The 18,469-nt window shown below is 49.3% G+C and overlaps 1 protein-coding gene across 1 annotated transcript in view; it reads left to right on the forward strand.

Moving 5' to 3' along the window:
- LOC106593770 (WD repeat-containing and planar cell polarity effector protein fritz homolog) overlaps positions 1-15,990 on the forward strand; it is a 54,643-nt gene extending 38,653 nt beyond the window's left edge. Inside the window, exons 9-11 of the mRNA XM_082972885.1 lie at positions 12,309-12,738; positions 13,291-13,473; positions 15,842-15,990. Of these exons, the coding sequence (XP_082829011.1) occupies positions 12,309-12,738; positions 13,291-13,473; positions 15,842-15,990 (762 nt within the window). The remainder of the gene's footprint in view (positions 1-12,308; positions 12,739-13,290; positions 13,474-15,841) is intronic.
- Positions 15,991-18,469: the final 2,479 nt, after the last annotated feature.

The raw sequence follows: 18,469 nt of genomic DNA on the forward strand, positions 1-18,469 counted from the left end.
TCCATGGTCTCTCTAGATAACATCCATTCCTCCCTCCATGGTGTCTAGATAACATCCATTCCTCCCTCCATGGTCTCTCTAGATAACATCCATTCCTCCCTCCATGGTCTCTCTAGATAACATCCATTCCTCCCTCCATGGTCTCTCTAGATAACATCCATTCCTCCCTCCATGGTCTCTAGATAACATCTATTCCTCCCTCCGTGGTGTCTCTTGATAACATCCATTCCTCCCTCCATGGTGTCTCTAGATAACATCCATTCCTCCCTCCATGGTCTCTAGATAACATCCATTCCTCCCTCCATGGTGTCTCTAGATAACATCCATTCCTCCCTCCATGGTCTCTCTAGATAACATCCATTCCTCCCTCCATGGTCTCTCTAGATAACATCCATTCCTCCCTCCATGGTCTCTCTAGATAACATCCATTCCTCCCTCCATGGTCTCTCTAGATAACATCCATTCCTCCCTCCATGGTCTCTCTAGATAACATCTCATTCCTCCCTCCATGCCTGCCCCCCTCCGGTGTCTCTAGATAACATCCATTCCTCCCTCCATGGTGTCTCTAGATAACATCCATTCCTCCCTCCATGGTCTCTAGATAACATCCATTCCTCCCTCCATGGTGTCTCTAGATAACATCCATTCCTCCCTCCATGGTCTCTCTAGATAACATCCATTCCTCCCTCCATGGTCTCTCTAGATAACATCCATTCCTCCCTCCATGGTGTCTCTAGATAACATCCATTCCTCCCTCCATCGTCTCTCTAGATAACATCCATTCTTACCTCTATGTTGTCTAGATAACATCCATTCCTCCCTCCATGGTCTCTCTAGATAACATCCATTCCTCCCTCCATCGTCTCTCTAGATAACATCCATTCTTACCTCCATGGTGTCTAGATAACATCCATTTCTCCCTCCATGGTCTCTCTAGATAACATCCATTCCTCCCTCCATGGTGTCTAGATAACATCCATTCCTCCCTCCATGGTGTCTAGATAACATCCATTCCTCCCTCCATGGTGTCTCTAGATAACATCAATTCCTCCCTCCATGGTCTCTCTAGATAACATCCATTCCTCCCTCCATGGTCTCTAGATAACATCCATTCCTCCCTCCATGGTCTCTCTAGATAACATCCATTCCTCCCTCCATGGTCTCTAGATAACATCCATTCCTCCCTCCATGGTGTCTCTTGATAACATCCATTCCTCCCTCCATGGTCTCTCTAGATAACATCCATTCCTCCCTCCATGGTCTCTCTAGATAACATCCATTCCTCCCTCCGTGGTCTCTCTAGATAACATCCATTCCTCCCTCCATGGTGTCTAGATAACATCCATTCCTCCCTCCATGGTGTCTCTAGAGAACATCCATTCCTCCCTCCATGGTCTCTCTAGATAACATCCATTCCTCCCTCCATGGTCTCTCTAGATAACATCCATTCCTCCCTCCATGGTCTCTCTAGATAACATCCATTCCTCCCTCCATGGTCTCTCTAGATAACATCCATTCCTCCCTCCAAGGTCTCTCTAGATAACATCCCTTCCTCCCTCCATGGTGTCTCTAGATAACATCCATTCCTCCCTCCATGGTGTCTCTAGATAACATCCATTCCTCCCTCCATGGTGTCTAGATAACATCCATTCCTCCCTCCATGGTCTCTCTAGATAACATCCATTCCTCCCTCCATGGTGTCTCTAGATAACATCCATTCCTCCCTCCATGATCTCTCTAGATAACATCCATTCCTCCCTCCATGGTGTCTAGATAACATCCATTCCTCCCTCCATGGTCTCTCTAGATAACATCCATTCCTCCCTCCATGGTCTCTCTAGATAACATCCATTCCTCCCTCCATGGTCTCTCTAGATAACATCCATTCCTCCCTCCATGGTCTCTAGATAACATCTATTCCTCCCTCCGTGGTGTCTCTTGATAACATCCATTCCTCCCTCCATGGTGTCTCTAGATAACATCCATTCCTCCCTCCATGGTCTCTAGATAACATCCATTCCTCCCTCCATGGTGTCTCTAGATAACATCCATTCCTCCCTCCATGGTCTCTCTAGATAACATCCATTCCTCCCTCCATGGTCTCTCTAGATAACATCCATTCCTCCCTCCATGGTGTCTCTAGATAACATCCATTCCTCCCTCCATCGTCTCTCTAGATAACATCCATTCTTACCTCTATGTTGTCTAGATAACATCCATTTCTCCCTCCATGGTCTCTCTAGATAACATCCATTCCTCCCTCCATCGTCTCTCTAGATAACATCCATTCTTACCTCCATGGTGTCTAGATAACATCCATTCCTCCCTCCATGGTCTCTCTAGATAACATCCATTCCTTCCTCCATGGTCTCTCTAGATAACATCCATTCCTCCCTCCATCGTCTCTCTAGATAACATCCATTCTTACCTCCATGGTGTCTAGATAACATCCATTTCTCCCTCCATGGTCTCTCTAGATAACATCCATTCCTCCCTCCATGGTGTCTAGATAACATCCATTCCTCCCTCCATGGTGTCTAGATAACATCCATTCCTCCCTCCATGGTGTCTCTAGATAACATCAATTCCTCCCTCCATGGTCTCTCTAGATAACATCCATTCCTCCCTCCATGGTCTCTAGATAACATCCATTCCTCCCTCCATGGTCTCTCTAGATAACATCCATTCCTCCCTCCATGGTCTCTCTAGATAACATCCATTCCTCCCTCCATGGTCTCTCTAGATAACATACATTTCTCCCTCCATGGTCTCTAGATAACATACATTCCTCCCTCCATGGTGTCTCTAGATAACATCCATTCCTCCCTCCATGGTGTCTAGATAACATCCATTCCTCCCTCCATGGTCTCTAGATAACATCCATTCTTACCTCCATGGTGTCTAGATAACATCCATTCCTCCCTCCATGGTGTCTAGATAACATCCATTCCTCCCTCCATGGTGTCTCTTGATAACATCCATTCCTCCTTCCATGGTGTCTAGATAACATCCATTCCTCCCTCCATGGTCTCTCTAGATAACATCCATTCCTCCCTCCATGGTCTCTAGATAACATCCATTCCTCCCTCCATGGTGTCTCTAGATAACATCCATTCCTCCCTCCATGGTGTCTCTAGATAACATCCATGCCTCCCTCCATGGTGTCTCTAGATAACATCCATTCCTGCCTCCATGGTCTCTAGATAACATCCATTCCTCCCTCCATGGTCTCTCTAGATAACATCCATTCCACCCTCCATGGTCTCTAGATAACATCCATTCTTACCTCCATGGTGTCTCTAGATAACATCCATTCCTCCCTCCATGGTGTCTAGATAACATCCATTCCTCCCTCCATGGTGTCTCTAGATAACATCCATTCCTCCCTCCATGGTGTCTCTAGATAACATCCATTCCTCCCTCCATGGTGTCTCTTGATAACATCCATTCCTCCCTCCATGGTCTCTCTAGATAACATCCATTCCTCCCTCCATGGTGTCTCTAGATAACATCCATTCCTCCCTCCATGGTGTCTAGATAACATCCATTCCTCCCTCCATGGTCTCTCTAGATAACATCCATTCCTCCCTCCATGGTCTCTCTAGATAACATCCATTCCTCCCTCCATGGTCTCTCTAGATAACATCCATTCCTCCCTCCATGGTGTCTCTAGATAACATCCATTCCTCCCTCCATGATCTCTCTATATAACATCCATTCCTCCCTCCATGGTGTCTAGATAACATCCATTCCTCCCTCCATGGTCTCTCTAGATAACATCCATTCCTCCCTCCAAGGTCTCTCTAGATAACATCCCTTCCTCCCTCCATGGTGTCTCTAGATAACATCCATTCCTCCCTCCATGGTGTCTCTAGATAACATCCATTTCTCCCTCCATGGTGTCTAGATAACATCCATTCCTCCCTCCATGGTCTCTCTAGATAACATCCATTCCTCCCTCCATGGTGTCTCTAGATAACATCCATTCCTCCCTCCATGGTCTCTCTAGATAACATCCATTCCTCCCTCCATGGTGTCTAGATAACATCCATTCCTCCCTCCATGGTCTCTCTAGATAACATCCATTCCTCCCTCCATGGTCTCTCTAGATAACATCCATTCCTCCCTCCATGGTCTCTCTAGATAACATCCATTCCTCCCTCCATGGTCTCTAGATAACATCTATTCCTCCCTCCGTGGTGTCTCTAGATAACATCCATTCCTCCCTCCATGGTGTCTCTAGATAACATCCAATCCTCCCTCCATGGTCTCTAGATAACATCCATTCCTCCCTCCATGGTGTCTCTAGATAACATCCATTCCTCCCTCCATGGTCTCTCTAGATAACATCCATTCCTCCCTCCATGGTGTCTCTAGATAACATCCATTCCTCCCTCCATCGTCTCTCTAGATAACATCCATTCTTACCTCTATGTTGTCTAGATAACATCCATTCCTCCCTCCATGGTCTCTCTAGATAACATCCATTCCTCCCTCCATCGTCTCTCTAGATAACATCCATTCTTACCTCCATGGTGTCTAGATAACATCCATTCCTCCCTCCATGGTCTCTCTAGATAACATCCATTCCTCCCTCCATGGTCTCTCTAGATAACATCCATTCCTCCCTCCATCGTCTCTCTAGATAACATCCATTCTTACCTCCATGGTGTCTCTAGATAACATCCATTCCTCCCTCCATGGTGTCTCTTGATAACATCCATTCCTCCCTCCATGGTCTCTCTAGATAACATCCATTCCTCCCTCCATGGTGTCTCTAGATAACATCCATTCCTCCCTCCATGGTGTCTAGATAACATCCATTCCTCCCTCCATGGTCTCTCTAGATAACATCCATTCCTCCCTCCATGGTCTCTCTAGATAACATCCATTCCTCCCTCCATGGTGTCTCTAGATAACATCCATTCCTCCCTCCATGGTGTCTAGATAACATCCATTCCTCCCTCCATGGTCTCTCTAGATAACATCCATTCCTCCCTCCATGGTCTCTCTAGATAACATCCATTCCTCCCTCCATGGTGTCTAGATAACATCCATTCCTCCCTCCATGGTCTCTCTAGATAACATCCATTCCTCCCTCCATGGTGTCTCTAGATAACATCCATTCCTCCCTCCATGGTGTCTAGATAACATCCAATCCTCCCTCCATGGTCTCTCTAGATAACATCCATTCCTCCCTCCATGGTCTCTCTAGATAACATCCATTCCTCCCTCCATGGTCTCTCTAGATAACATCCATTCCTCCCTCCACTGTGTCTGTAGATAACATCCATTCCTCCCTCCATGGTCTCTCTAGATAACATCCATTCCTCCCTCCATGGTCTCTCTAGATAACATCCATTCCTCCCTCCATGGTGTCTCTAGATAACATCCATTCCTCCCTCCATGGTGTCTCTAGATAACATCCATTCCTCCCTCCATGGTCTCTCTAGATAACATCCATTCTTACCTCCATGGTCTCTCTAGATAACATCCATTCCTCCCTCCATGGTCTCTCTAGATAACATCCATTCCTCCCTCCATGGTCTCTCTAGATAACATCCATTCCTCCCTCCATGGTCTCTAGATAACATCCATTCTTACCTCCATGGTGTCTCTAGATAACATCCATTCCTCCCTCCATGGTCTCTCTAGATAACATCCATTCCTCCCTCCATGGTCTCTCTAGATAACATCCATTTCTCCCTCCATGGTGTCTCTAGATAACATCCATTCCTCCCTCCATGGTGTCTCTAGATAACATCCATTCCTCCCTCCATGGTGTCTCTAGATAACATCCATTCCTCCCTCCATCGTGTCTAGATAACATCCATTCCTCCTTCCATCGTGTCTCTAGATAACATCCATTCCTCCCTCCATGGTGTCTAGATAACATCCATTCCTCCCTTCATGGTGTCTCTAGATAACATCCATTCCTCCCTCCATGGTCTCTCTAGATAACATCCATTCCTCCCTCCATGGTGTCTAGATAACATCCATTCCTCCCTCCATGGTCTCTCTAGATAACATCCACTCCTCCCTCCATGGTGTCTCTAGATAACATCCAATCCTCCCTCCATGGTGTCTAGATAACATCCCTCCTCCCTCCATGGTCTCTCTAGATAACATCCATTCCTCCCTCCATGGTGTCTCTAGATAACATCCATTCCTCCCTCCATGGTGTCTCTAGATAACATCCATTCTTACCTCCATGGTCTCTCTAGATAACAACAGATTGCTGAAAGTGGAAAAATATTGTTTTTCTTTATTTAGACACCAAACAAATAATGAAACTCAATCAAAGGACAGCAGCATGGTTTCCTAAATAAAGAAATATAGATCAAAACTTTTCATTAATTACTTAGATTAAAGGCCTAGTATTTGCTGTAATGTAACAATTTGTGTTATGATTTCAGATTTTCAGAAGACCTCTTAGATTTGTGTTACACCAACGGTTGTGGTCTAAACACTGCTATATAGTCTTACAACGTGTGTGTGTGTGTGTGTGTGTGTGTGTGTGTGTGTGTGTGTGTGTGTGTGTGTGTGTGTGTGTGTGTGTGTGTGTGTGTGTGTGTGTGTGCCCATGTTTGTGTACATATTGACTTTGTCTAACCGTACCTAGCTTCTACCCCCCCAAGCTTATTAATTCTCATCACCAAAACGCCCCTCCACCCTCTCTCTCTCCCTCCCTTCACTCACCCCCATCCTCCCTTCTCCCTGCCCTCCTCACTCCCTTCACTCACACCCCTCCCTCCCCCCATCCCTCCTTCACTCTGTCTCTACCCCTGTCTTTCTGTGCTCTGTGAGCTGTGTAATTGTCTGTGTGAGGCCCGGTGCTGTGAACAAGGGGTCAGGCTCTCAGTTGGCCCCGCCCCTGTTATCTTCCATGTGCCGGGGAAGGAGAGGAGAACAACGGAGAAGAATAGTTTGGACCAGTCACTGAAACCAATAGACAGGAGTAGTCCCTAACCTTCTTACTATGGAGGAGACAGTGTCCCTACCAACAAATGAGGGAGAGGGAAAACTCCTACCCCTACTCCTACCCCTACTCCTACCTCTACTCCTACCTCTACCTCTACTCCTATCCCTACTCCTACCTCTACTCCTATCCCTACCGCTACTCCTACCTCTACTCCCTACTCCTATCTTTACTCCTACCCCTACTCCTATCTCTACTCCCTACTCCTATCCCTACTCCAATCCCAACACCTGTCCCTATCCCTAATCCTATCCCTACCCCTACCCCTACACCTTCCCCTAATCCTATCCCAACCCCTACTCCTATCCCTATCCATACTCCTAACACTACACCTACCCATATCCCTACTCCTACCCCTACTCATACATCTACTCCTACTTCTACTCCTACTCATACCCCTATCCCTACTCCTACCTCTACTCCCTAACCCTACTCCTACTCCTTTCCCTACACCTATTCCTAATCCTATCGTTATCCCTACTCCTTTTCCTGCTCCTACCCCTACTCCTATCTTACTCCTAACTCTACGCCTACTCATACATCTACACCTACTCCTATCTCTACTCCTACCCCTACTCCTATCCCTACCCCTATTCCTATCCCTACACCTATTCCTACTCCTATTCCTATCCCTACTCCCTACCCCTACTCCTATCCATACCCCTATTCCTATCCCTACACCTATTCCTTATCCCTACTCCTTCCCCTACTCCTATCCCTATTCCTACCCCTATCACTATCCCTACCCCTACTCCTATCCCTCTGTGTAAGGGTGTAAGGTCACGGCTAGAGGGTTGGTTCACGTCCTATGTCCCTGTACCTGGTGATGCCAGCACTCCATATTGGCACAGTGTGTGGCTGTCTGGGAAGGGGCAGGGGTGAGGTGGTGGAATGGGGTTTATCGGGCCAGCAGTGTGTGGCTGTCTGGGAAGGGGCAGGGGTGAGGTGGTGGAATGGGGTTTATCAGGCCAGCAGTGTGTGGCTGTCTGGGAAGGGGCAGGGGTGAGGTGGTGGAATGGGGTTTATCGGGCCAGCAGTGTGTGGCTGTCTGGGAAGGGGCAGGGGCGAGGCGGTGAAATGGGGTTTATCGGGCCAGCAGTGTGTGTGGAGGGGAAGTGTAGCTACCAGCTAGTCCTATTGAGGAGTGGGAGGGGAAGTGTAGCTACCAGCTAGTCCTGTTGAGGGGTGGGAAGGGAAGTGTAGCTACCAGCTAGTCCTGTTGAGGAGTGGGAGGGGAAGTGTAGCTACCAGCTAGTCCTATTGAGGAGTGGGAGGGGAAGTGTAGCTACCAGCTAGTCCTGTTGAGGAGTGGGAGGGGAGGTTTAGTTACCAGCTAGTCCTATTGAGGAGTGGGAGGGGAGGTGTAGCTACCAGCTAGTCCTGTTGAGGGGTGGGAGGGGAAGTGTAGCTACCAGCTAGTCCTGTTGAGGAGTGGGAGGGGAAGTGTAGCTACCAGCTAGTCCTGTTGAGGAGTGGGAGGGGAAGTGTAGCTACCAGCTAGTCCTATTGAGGAGTGGGAGGGGAAGTGTAGCTACCAGCTAGTCCTATTGAGGAGTGGGAGGGGAAGTGTAGCTACCAGTTAGTCCTATTGAGGAGTGGGAGGGGAGGTGTAGCTACCAGCTAGTCCTATTGAGGAGTGGGAGGGGAGGTGTAGCTACCAGCTAGTCCTGTTGAGGAGTGGGAGGGGAAGTGTAGCTACCAGCTAATCCTATTGAGGAGTGGGAGGGGAAGTGTAGCTACCAGCTAGTCCTATTGAGGAGTGGGAGGGGAAGTGTAGCTACCAGCTAGTCCTATTGAGGAGTGGGAGGGGAAGTGTAGCTACCAGCTAGTCCTGTTGAGGAGTGGGAGGGGAGGTGTAGCTACCAGCTAGTCCTATTGAGGAGTGGGAGGGGAAGTGTAGCTACCAGCTAGTCCTATTGAGGAGTGGGAGGGGAAGTGTAGCTACCAGCTAGTCCTATTGAGGACTGGGAGGGGAAGTGTAGCTACCAGTTAGTCCTATTGAGGAGGGGGAGGGGAGGTGTAGCTACCAGCTAGTCCTATTGAGGAGTGGGAGGGGAAGTGTAGCTACCAGCTAGTCCTATTGAGGAGTGGGAGGGGAAGTGTAGCTACCAGCTAGTCCTATTGTGGTGGGATCAGGGGGATTTGAAGAGGGTTGATAGTCAGGGAAATAACTAAGAGGTGTGGTGATAAGTGTAGTCTAGGTGTGTTATAGTCAGGGTAATAACTAAGAGGTGTGGTGATAAGTGTAGTCTAGGTGTGTTATAGTCAGGGTAATAACTAAGAGGTGTGGTGATAAGTGTAGTCTAGGTGTGTTATAGTCAGGGTAATAACTAAGAGGTGTGGTGATAAGTGTAGTCTAGGTGTGTGATAGAGGAGCTGAAGCGTGTGTGTGTGTGTGTGTGTGTGTGTGTGTGTGTGTGTGTGTGTGTGTGTGTGTGTGTGTGTGTGTGTGTGTGTGTGTGTGGTGTCTGTGAAGCATGTGTCAGTGAAGCATGTGTGTCTGTGAAGTGTGAGGCCCAGCCCTGCAGTCGGGGCAGTACCCAGAGAACGGGGTCTGTGGCTGGGGCAGGTGTGGCTCAGTGTGAGGCCCAGCCCTGCAGTCGGGGCAGTACCCAGAGAACTGGTCTGTGGCTGGGGCAGGTGTGGCTCAGTGTGAGGCTGGCAAAATGCCAACCCACCACCCTCCCCTTAACCTCTGCCTCTCACACACACTCTTAAGCTCACACACACACACACACTCTTTCACTCATCACCCTTTCTGTGCTGTCAGCACCCATCCCCCCCCCCCCCCCCCCCCCCACGGGGTGCAAGCAGGAGCTGGCTCGAGGGGATTATGGGAAGAAAAAAAGGAGCCTAAAACAGTCATCTGTTTCCTTCCTGTTGTATTCCCAAATGGCACCCTATTCCCTATTTAGTGCCCTGCTTGTGACCAGGGACCATAGGGGATCCCAAAGGGATCTGGTCTAAAGTAGTGCACTATAATAGGGGAATAGGGCTCTAGTCTAAAGTAGTGCGCTATAATAGGGGAATAGGGAACCATTTGTGACTCAGCCCATGGTGGGTAAAACCTGCCTAAGTCCCTTCTTGGCAGAGCCTGCCAAACTACCGGCTTTGCTTTGTTTTGCACCAGGCAGGCAGGGAGGCATATAGGGAGGGAGACTGATAAGCAGGGAGGGAGGGACTAAGGGAGACATACAGACAGACGGACGGACGGACGGACGGACGGACGGACGGACGGACGGACGGAGGGAGGGAGGGAGGGAGGGAGGGAGGGAGGGAGGGAGGGAGGGAGGGAGGGAGACTGACCAATAGGGAGGGATGGAGATAGACAGGCAGGCAGGGAGGGAGGGAGGGAGACAGACAAGCAGGGAGGGAGGGACAGAGGGAGACAGATAGATAGGGAGGGAGAGAGGCAGGGAGGGAGACTGACCAATAGGGAGGGATGGCGATAGACAGGGAGGGAGGGAGGGAGGGAGACAGGCAGGGAGGGAGGGAGGGAGGGAGGGAGGGAGACAAGCAGGGAGAGACAGAGGGAGACAGACAGGGAGAGAGAGAGGCAGGGAGGGAGACTAACCAATAGGGAGGGATGGAGATAGACAGGCAGCGAGGGAAGGAGGGAGGGAGACAGGCAGGCAGGCAGGGAGGGAGGGAGGCAGGCAAGGAAGGGAGTCTGACTGATAGGGATGGAGGGAGACAGGAAGGAAGGGAGGGAGACTGACCGATATGGAGGGAGGGAGACTGAGCGATATGGAGGGAGGGAGACCGACCGATATGGAGGGAGGGAGACTGACCGATATGGAGGGAGGGAGACTGACCGATATGGAGGGAGGGAGGGAGACTGACCGATATGGAGGGAGGGAGGGAGACTGACCGATATGGAGGGAGGGAGACTGACCGATATGGAGGGAGGGAGACTGACCGATAGGGAGGGAGGGAGACTGACCGATAGGGAGGGAGGGAGACTGACCGATAGGGAGGGAGGGAGACCGACCGATATGGAGGGAGGGAGACCGACCGATATGGAGGGAGGGAGACTGACCGATATGGAGGGAGGGAGACTGACCGATATGGAGGGAGGGAGGGAGACTGACCGATATGGAGGGAGGGAGGGAGACTGACCGATATGGAGGGAGGGAGACTGACCGATATGGAGGGAGGGAGACTGACCGATAGGGAGGGAGGGAGACTGACCGATAGGGAGGGAGGGAGGGAGACTGACCGATAGGGAGGGAGGGAGACTGACCGATATGGAGGGAGGGAGACTGACCGATAGGGAGGGAGGGAGACTGACCGATAGGGAGGGAGGGAGACTGACCGATATGGAGGGAGGGAGACTGACCGATAGGGAGGGAGGGAGACTGACCGATAGGGAGGGAGGGAGACTGACCGATATGGAGGGAGGGAGACTGACCGATATGGAGGGAGGGAGACTGACTAATAGGGAGGGAGGGAGACTGACCGATATGGAGGGAGGGAGACTGACCGATAGGGAGGGAGGGAGACTGACCGATATGGAGGGAGGGAGACTGACCAATAGGGAGGGAGGGAGACTGACCGATAGGGAGGGAGGGAGACTGACCGATATGGAGGGAGGGAGACTGACCGATATGGAGGGAGGGAGACTGACCAATAGGGAGGGAGGGAGACTGACCGATAGGGAGGAGCGGAAAGAGACCAATAGGGAGGAAGGGACAAAGTCAGGCAGGGAGGGAGACTAGCTAAATGAATTACAGTCAGACTGTCACTAGCTTCAGGACATCCACAGCCCTGTTGTTTGTGTTGCAGTGTTCTGTGTCAGTAGGTTACCGACTTTCTGGCGTTTGTAGGGTTCAATTCAATACAGCTTTATTTGTCCCCTTAGGGCAATTTACGCACCTAGGCAGTGGTATTGTTTGTTGTTTAGTGCATATGTGAAGTAGACTGGTAGGAAATGTGCCAGGAAAACATTTGTGACCTTGAGTTGAATGGAGCACTTATCATTGGCTTGCTTGATTGACACTCCATCTCTAGAGGGTGTAGTGAAGCTACGCTGTTACTGTTCTCACTCTCTCTCTCTCTCTGTCTGTCTGTCTCTCTCTCTCTGTCTGTCTGTCTCTCTCTCTCTCTCTGTCTGAGTGTCTCTCTCTCTCTCTCTCTCGTCTGTCTGTCTGTCTGTCTGTCTGTCTGTCTGTCTGTCTGTCTGTCTGTCTGTCTGTCTGTCTGTCTGTCTGTCTGTCTGTCTGTCTGTCTGTCTGTCTGTCTGTCTGTCTGTCTGTCTCTCTCTCTCTCTCTCTCTCTCTCTCTCTCTCTTTCTCCACCTCTGTCTAACCCGTCTCTCTCTCCCCTCCAGGTGCTCAGCTCCATGTGTACTGAGGGTGACCTGTTGGATCTCTGCTTCAGTCTCCTGCAGCCGTACCAGCTTCTGTCCGTGGAGCTGCCTGAAGGACCCCAAGGATCCCACACCACCACCACCGGGACGTCCTGGGCAGACGCCTGTGTGTACGAGTGCGCCCACGGCTGCCTCCAGCGTCTCTCGGCGACCCGTATCCCCCTCTCCTCGCGCCCCGTCTCCTGCTGCCGCCACCCCTCCTCAACCACCCTGCTACTGGGCCTCAGCGACTCCTCTCTGGTCCTCTACGATGAGAGGAGAGGGATGACGCTGCTCGCCCCCTGCCCCATCCCGCCCGTCCTGGTGGCCTGGCACCCTGCAGGGGGGGTGGTGGTGGTGGGGGGGGGGCAGGGGGAACTGATGGCTCTGGATCTTGGCTTGGCTCCCCTAGGTATAAACAACTTTTATTTCTGAAAGGCCAGCACTCACTTTTCACCCTTTTTAAAATATATTTTTGAGCATTTTGTATGTTTTATTGAACAGAGGAGAGACAATGAGGAAAGATGGGTAGAGAGTGTGTCACAAAGTCATTGGGCCGGATTCCAACCAATGCCGACAGCGGTATATATCTGTGCTGCAGGCGAATGAACGGACTGCTCGACCACAACATTCACTTGAATAGAAGTTTGAATAGAAGCTTTGTTTTAACATGTCTTAGTAGACCACGTAGTGTGGTCCATCTCAGCAGGCAGTTTCCTCAGAGTGGGGTGTGTATGACCCACACCTGAATGGTCATTCTGTAATAGTCAGGCAGACCCATTATACCATGCTGCAGCTTCATTATCTTACAATATACCTTTATTATACATCAGAAAATACTCGCTATTTTCTAATAGGACTTTGTTTTCTGTCATGTTTTGTTGTTTAGACATGTTGTGTATGAAATAACAATGTAAATAAATGTTAATTTGATTAATAATTTGTAGTGATTTTGCTCCTCTAGGGTTGACCCTAGTGGGAGAGGACCCATCCCCAGCCACCATCACTCTGAGGCTTGCCCAGCATCTGTGCTGTCCTGGGGGGCTGGAGGGGCTGCAGTGGGCTGGGGAGACGGGGCTGGAGGGAGCTGATACACTGATGCTGGCCTTCCATGGAGGAGCACTGGCCGCACTGAGATTCAGACTGGGTGGGTGGAGTGGACACTACCATGTCTCTCTATCTGTCTGTCTCTCTCTCGCTCTCTCTCTGTCTCTCTCTGTCTCTGTCTCTCTCGCTGTCTCTCTCTCTCTCTCTGTCTGTCTCTCTCGCTCTGTCTCTCTCCGTCTCTGTCTCTGTCTCTTTCTGTCTCTTTCTGTCTCTCTGTCTCTCTGTCTCTCTGCCTCTGTCTGTCTCTCTCTGTCTCTCTCTTTCTGTCTCTCTGTCTCTCTTTCTGTCTGTCTTTCTGTCTCTCTCTTTCTGTCTCTCTCTGTCTCTCTCTCTTTCTCTCTCTCTCTGTCTCTCTTTCTCTCTCTCTGTCTTTCTCTCTCTCATGCACACACTCTTAACACAAGGATGGCCATATCTAGTCCATATCTAGTCCATATCTGTAGGCAGGCTATTGCTCCAACCCTACACAAACACACCTCTCAGCCAATCAAGGTCCTGAGGAGCAGCTGATTAATAGAATGTAACAGTGTGGGGCTGAAACAAAACCCTGCCCTCCCTGTAAACCTACCTCCCCAGAAGGAGGGTTGGTTGGCCACCCCTGCCCTAACATCCATATTGTTTAGTTGTATTATAGGAGATCAGGACTCCCATCCCCTTTCCTGTTTTATATTGCATTTTAGACAGTACAGCTGGAAAACACTGAGGGAGACTGAATGTAAGGGCAGAGACAGAAGAGGTCTAGACGGGACTCAAACCTCCGTCGCCAGGTGGTAGGGTAGCCTATCATTTGTTAAGGGTTTGTGTAGTGCTGGAACAAAACCCTGCATACCTATCACTTTAGGAGAGGAGCACATCAACCACATCAACCCCTGTCCTGATACATCCATACTGTCTCTCTCTCTCATACACACTGTCCTGATACATCCATACTGTCTCTCTCTCTCATACACACTGTCCTGATACATCCATACTGTCTCTCTCTCTCATACACACTGTCCTGATACATCCATACTGTCTCTCTCTCATACACACTGTCCTGATACATCCATACTGTCTCTCTCTCTCATACACACTGTCCTGATACATCCATACTGTCTCTCTCTCTCATACACACTGTCCTGATACATCCATACTGTCTCTCTCTCTCATACACACTGTCCTGATACATCCATACTGTCTCTCACACACACACACACACACACACACACACACACACACACACACACACACACACACACACACACACACACACACACACACACACACACACACACACACACACACAGAGTGTTGGCTACATCAACCCCTGCATCCGTACTGTTAGCGTTGAGGGAAGTTAATTTGTGGGTCGGTCGGTTGGCGAGGGCAAGCAGAAGGAGTCATAGCTCGTAGAGGTTATTCAATAATCGCCCCTGGGCCATGGGCCCCCCACAGGTGCATTCTGGGATGCATTTTTCCGATAAATCGTTTACAGTGGCTGTGTCCCCTGGGGCCCTCAGATTAAGTTTGCCAATCAAAACGTTCCTGCCGAGGAGGAGAGGAGCACGTCTCTTAATTCTTGTGACTTTGGAAGAAGATGCGATGTGACACTGTCATAAGAAAACCATGTGGGTGGGTGGCTGTAGGGGGGGTTGTATGTGGGGGGAAATGTGTGAGTGTGTGTGTGTGTAGGGAAGTGTGTATGTTTGAAGGAAAACGTGACACTGACACAAGAAGACGATGGGACTCAACTGAGGGAGAGGAGAGAGAGGGTGTGTGTGTGTGTGTGTGGAGAGGCGTATGTGTGTGTGTGTGTGTGTGTGTGTGGCGAGGCGTATGTGTGATTGAATGCGGGTTCTGACAATAGCCTCCTCTCCTCTGATCGTCTGCCAAGGTTTTGATGAAGAAAGTAACCGTGCGTCTTTCTGCGATGATAATTCTCGCCAACGTGTGTGTTTCTGTGTGTGTTTCTGTGTGTGTGTGTGTGTGTGTGTGTGTATATGTTTCTGTGTGTGTTTCTGTTCGTGTGTTTCTGTTCTGTGTTCAGTCACACTTGTTCTTCTCTTTCTGTCTGTTTGTCTTCCTGCTTGTTTAGCTCTCCTCATTTTCTTTAGTCACTCAATTCATTAGGTCTGCTACATGGGAGAGGGAGGGAGGGGGTAAGGGGGAGTGAGAGAGGGAGGGTGGGGTAAGTGGGAGGGAGGGTGGGGGAAAGAGGGATGGTGGGGAGAGGGGGAGATATGGGGGTAAGGGGGAGGGAGAGGGGGAGGGGGAGAGGTAGGGAGGAAGGGGGAGGGAGGGTGGAGAGGTAGGGAGGGAGGGGGCGAGACAGGGAGGGAGGGAGTGGGAGAGTGAGTTCGAAGCGGTGAGAAAGAAAGACAAGAAAGACTTGGCCTGCATCCAGGTTTTTTCATTTTCTTCTCTTCCAGAGGAGGAGGCCCTCCCTCTTGCTTCCCTCTGCCTGCCAGAGTTATCTCATCTGGGCACACATTCGCCGGGGCGAGGGCTGCTCGGGGAGAGGCTACGGAAGGGCAGCTTGGTGCGTGCCGTGCGCCACACGTCCTCTGAAAGAGTCTAGTTTGTTGTTGTTTTTGCACAGAGAAATAAAGAGAAGACTAAGAGAGCGAGAAACGCTACTGAACGTGTTTTACAGTGTTGACACAAACTCAACATACGAAGCGCATCGTTGAGGATGTTGTTTTTGTGTAGTTTTCTACTTGAGCTTCTTTACCTCAAGGTTTGGTGCTGCGTTTAGTGTCTCATTACTGTTGGTTAAAGGGTTCCTATCCTTTGTAGTGAATAGAGATACATAGCATAATGTCAGAGGATTTACAGGAGGATTCGACTGATCCCTTACCAAAAAAAGATTGCAGTCAGAGTGCAGTTTAACTGCAGTACACTGAAGTTATTCTGCAATTACTGCTTCCAAAATACCACAGTCGACTGCAGTTACTGCACTTCTACAACTGCTGTCTTTTTTTTGTAAGGGATATACAAGACAAGATATAAACAGTCCCACAGACAAACTACAGAGGCCTTATACAGGCTCGGATTTTGGAATTCCACACACTCATTTAAATCATTGGAATTGGATTATAGTCGCCCGGCCCGTTTGTTTCACTAACAGACTAGTGGTTAGGCTGCCTCTTTCTTTCCCCCAACACAGTTAAGCCTAAACCACGGCCCGTTATTCAGAGGGGCGTTCTACAACGCTTTGAGCTCTCTCCAAGTCTCCAAGTCAGGAAGTGAATATCAAGTAGCGTGAAATTTCAGTCACTGATTAATAACATTAGCCCTTGTATTTCCAGATTGAAAAATATAATAACATAATGTCGTGGACCGAGCTAGCCATTAACGTCCCTTAACGCTCAAAGACAGATTCAATGGCTGTAGCATAGTGTATTCCACTGAATGATTAGCTAATAAATATTTGAGAAATTATGAATAATAAGCAAATGCTTTTACCTGATAATAGACTACTAATGATAATATAACTACTTCAAATACCGAGCTAGTAACGTTAAGTAGCCTAGGTTAACTTAGCTGACCTTCAGTCAAGAGAATTCAGCAGAGTTCTCTGAGACATTTTTACAACTCATTGAAACTCTGAAAATAAATACATGGGCAAATGTTACCAAACATGATAACAACAGGCCTGGATTACGGTAGGCAGCTAATTGTTAAATGACACATTTCATCCTTACCTTGGAAGGTCACGGTCTCTGTGCTGATCGCCTGTGAGTGAGACAACGCTAGCTAGCCAATGGGAGCGTAGTAGAACACCAATCTGAATAACAGGGCGGGGTTTTGGCTTAACTGAGTTGGGGGAAAGAAAGACACGGTTCGCTAGACTGTTTGGTGTTTCACTAACAGACTAGGGGTTAGGCTAGCTAGACTGTTTGGTGTTTCACTAACAGACTAGGGGTTAGGTTAGCTAGACTGTTTGGTGTTTCACTAACAGGCTAGGGGTTAGGCTAGCTAGACTGTTTGGTGTTTCACTAACAGACTAGGGGTTAGGCTAGCTAGACTGTTTGGTGTTTCACTAACAGGCTAGGGGTTAGGCTAGCTAGACTGTTTGGTGTTTCACTAACAGGCTAGGGGTTAGGCTAGCTAGACTGTTTGGTGTTTCACTGGCAGATTAGGGGTTAGGCTAGCTAGACTGTTTGGCGTTTCGCAAGCAGGCTAGGGGTTAGGCTAGCTAGACTGTTTGGTGTTTCACAAGCAGGCTAGGGGTTAGACTAGCTAGACTGTTTGGTGTTTCACAAGCAGGCTAGGGGTTAGACTAGCCAGACTGTTGGGTGTTTGTATCACTAGCAGGCTAGGGGTTAGACTAGCTAGACTGTTTGACTAATAGGCTAGGGGTTAGGCTAGCTAGACTGTTTGGTGTTTGTATCACTAGCAGGCTAGAGGTTAGGCTAGCCAGACTGTTTGGTGTTTCACTAACAGGCTAGGGGTTAGGCTAGCTAGGCTGTCACTAGCAGGCTAGGGATTAGGCTAGCTAGACTGTTTGGTGTTTCACTAACAGGCTAGGGGTTAGGCTAGCTAGACTGTTTGGTGTTTCACTAACAGACTAGGGGTTAGGCTAGCTAGACTGATTGGTGTTTCACTAACAGACTAGGGGTTAGGCTAGCTAGACTGTTTGGTGTTTCACTAACAGACTAGGGGTTAGGCTAGCTAGACTGATTGGTGTTTCACTAACAGACTAGGGGTTAGGTTAGCTAGACTGATTGGTGTTTCACTAACAGACTAGGGGTTAGGCTAGCTGGACTGTTTGGTGTTTCACTAACAGACTAGGGGTTAGGTTAGCTAGACTGATTGGTGTTTCACTAACAGACTAGGGGTTAGGCTAGCTAGACAGATTGGTGTTTCACTAACAGACTAGGGGTTAGGCTAACTAGACTGTTGGGTGTTTCACTAACAGACTAGGGGTTAGGCTAGCTAGACTGTTTGGTGTTTCACTAACAGACTAGGGGTTAGGCTAGCTAGACTGATTGGTGGTTCACTAACAGACTAGGGGTTAGGCTAGCTAGACGGATTGGTGTTTCACTAACAGACTA

This window comes from Salmo salar, chromosome 01, assembly GCF_965601325.2.
Source record: "Salmo salar chromosome 01, fSalSal1, whole genome shotgun sequence".
Lineage (NCBI taxonomy): Eukaryota > Metazoa > Chordata > Actinopteri > Salmoniformes > Salmonidae > Salmo > Salmo salar.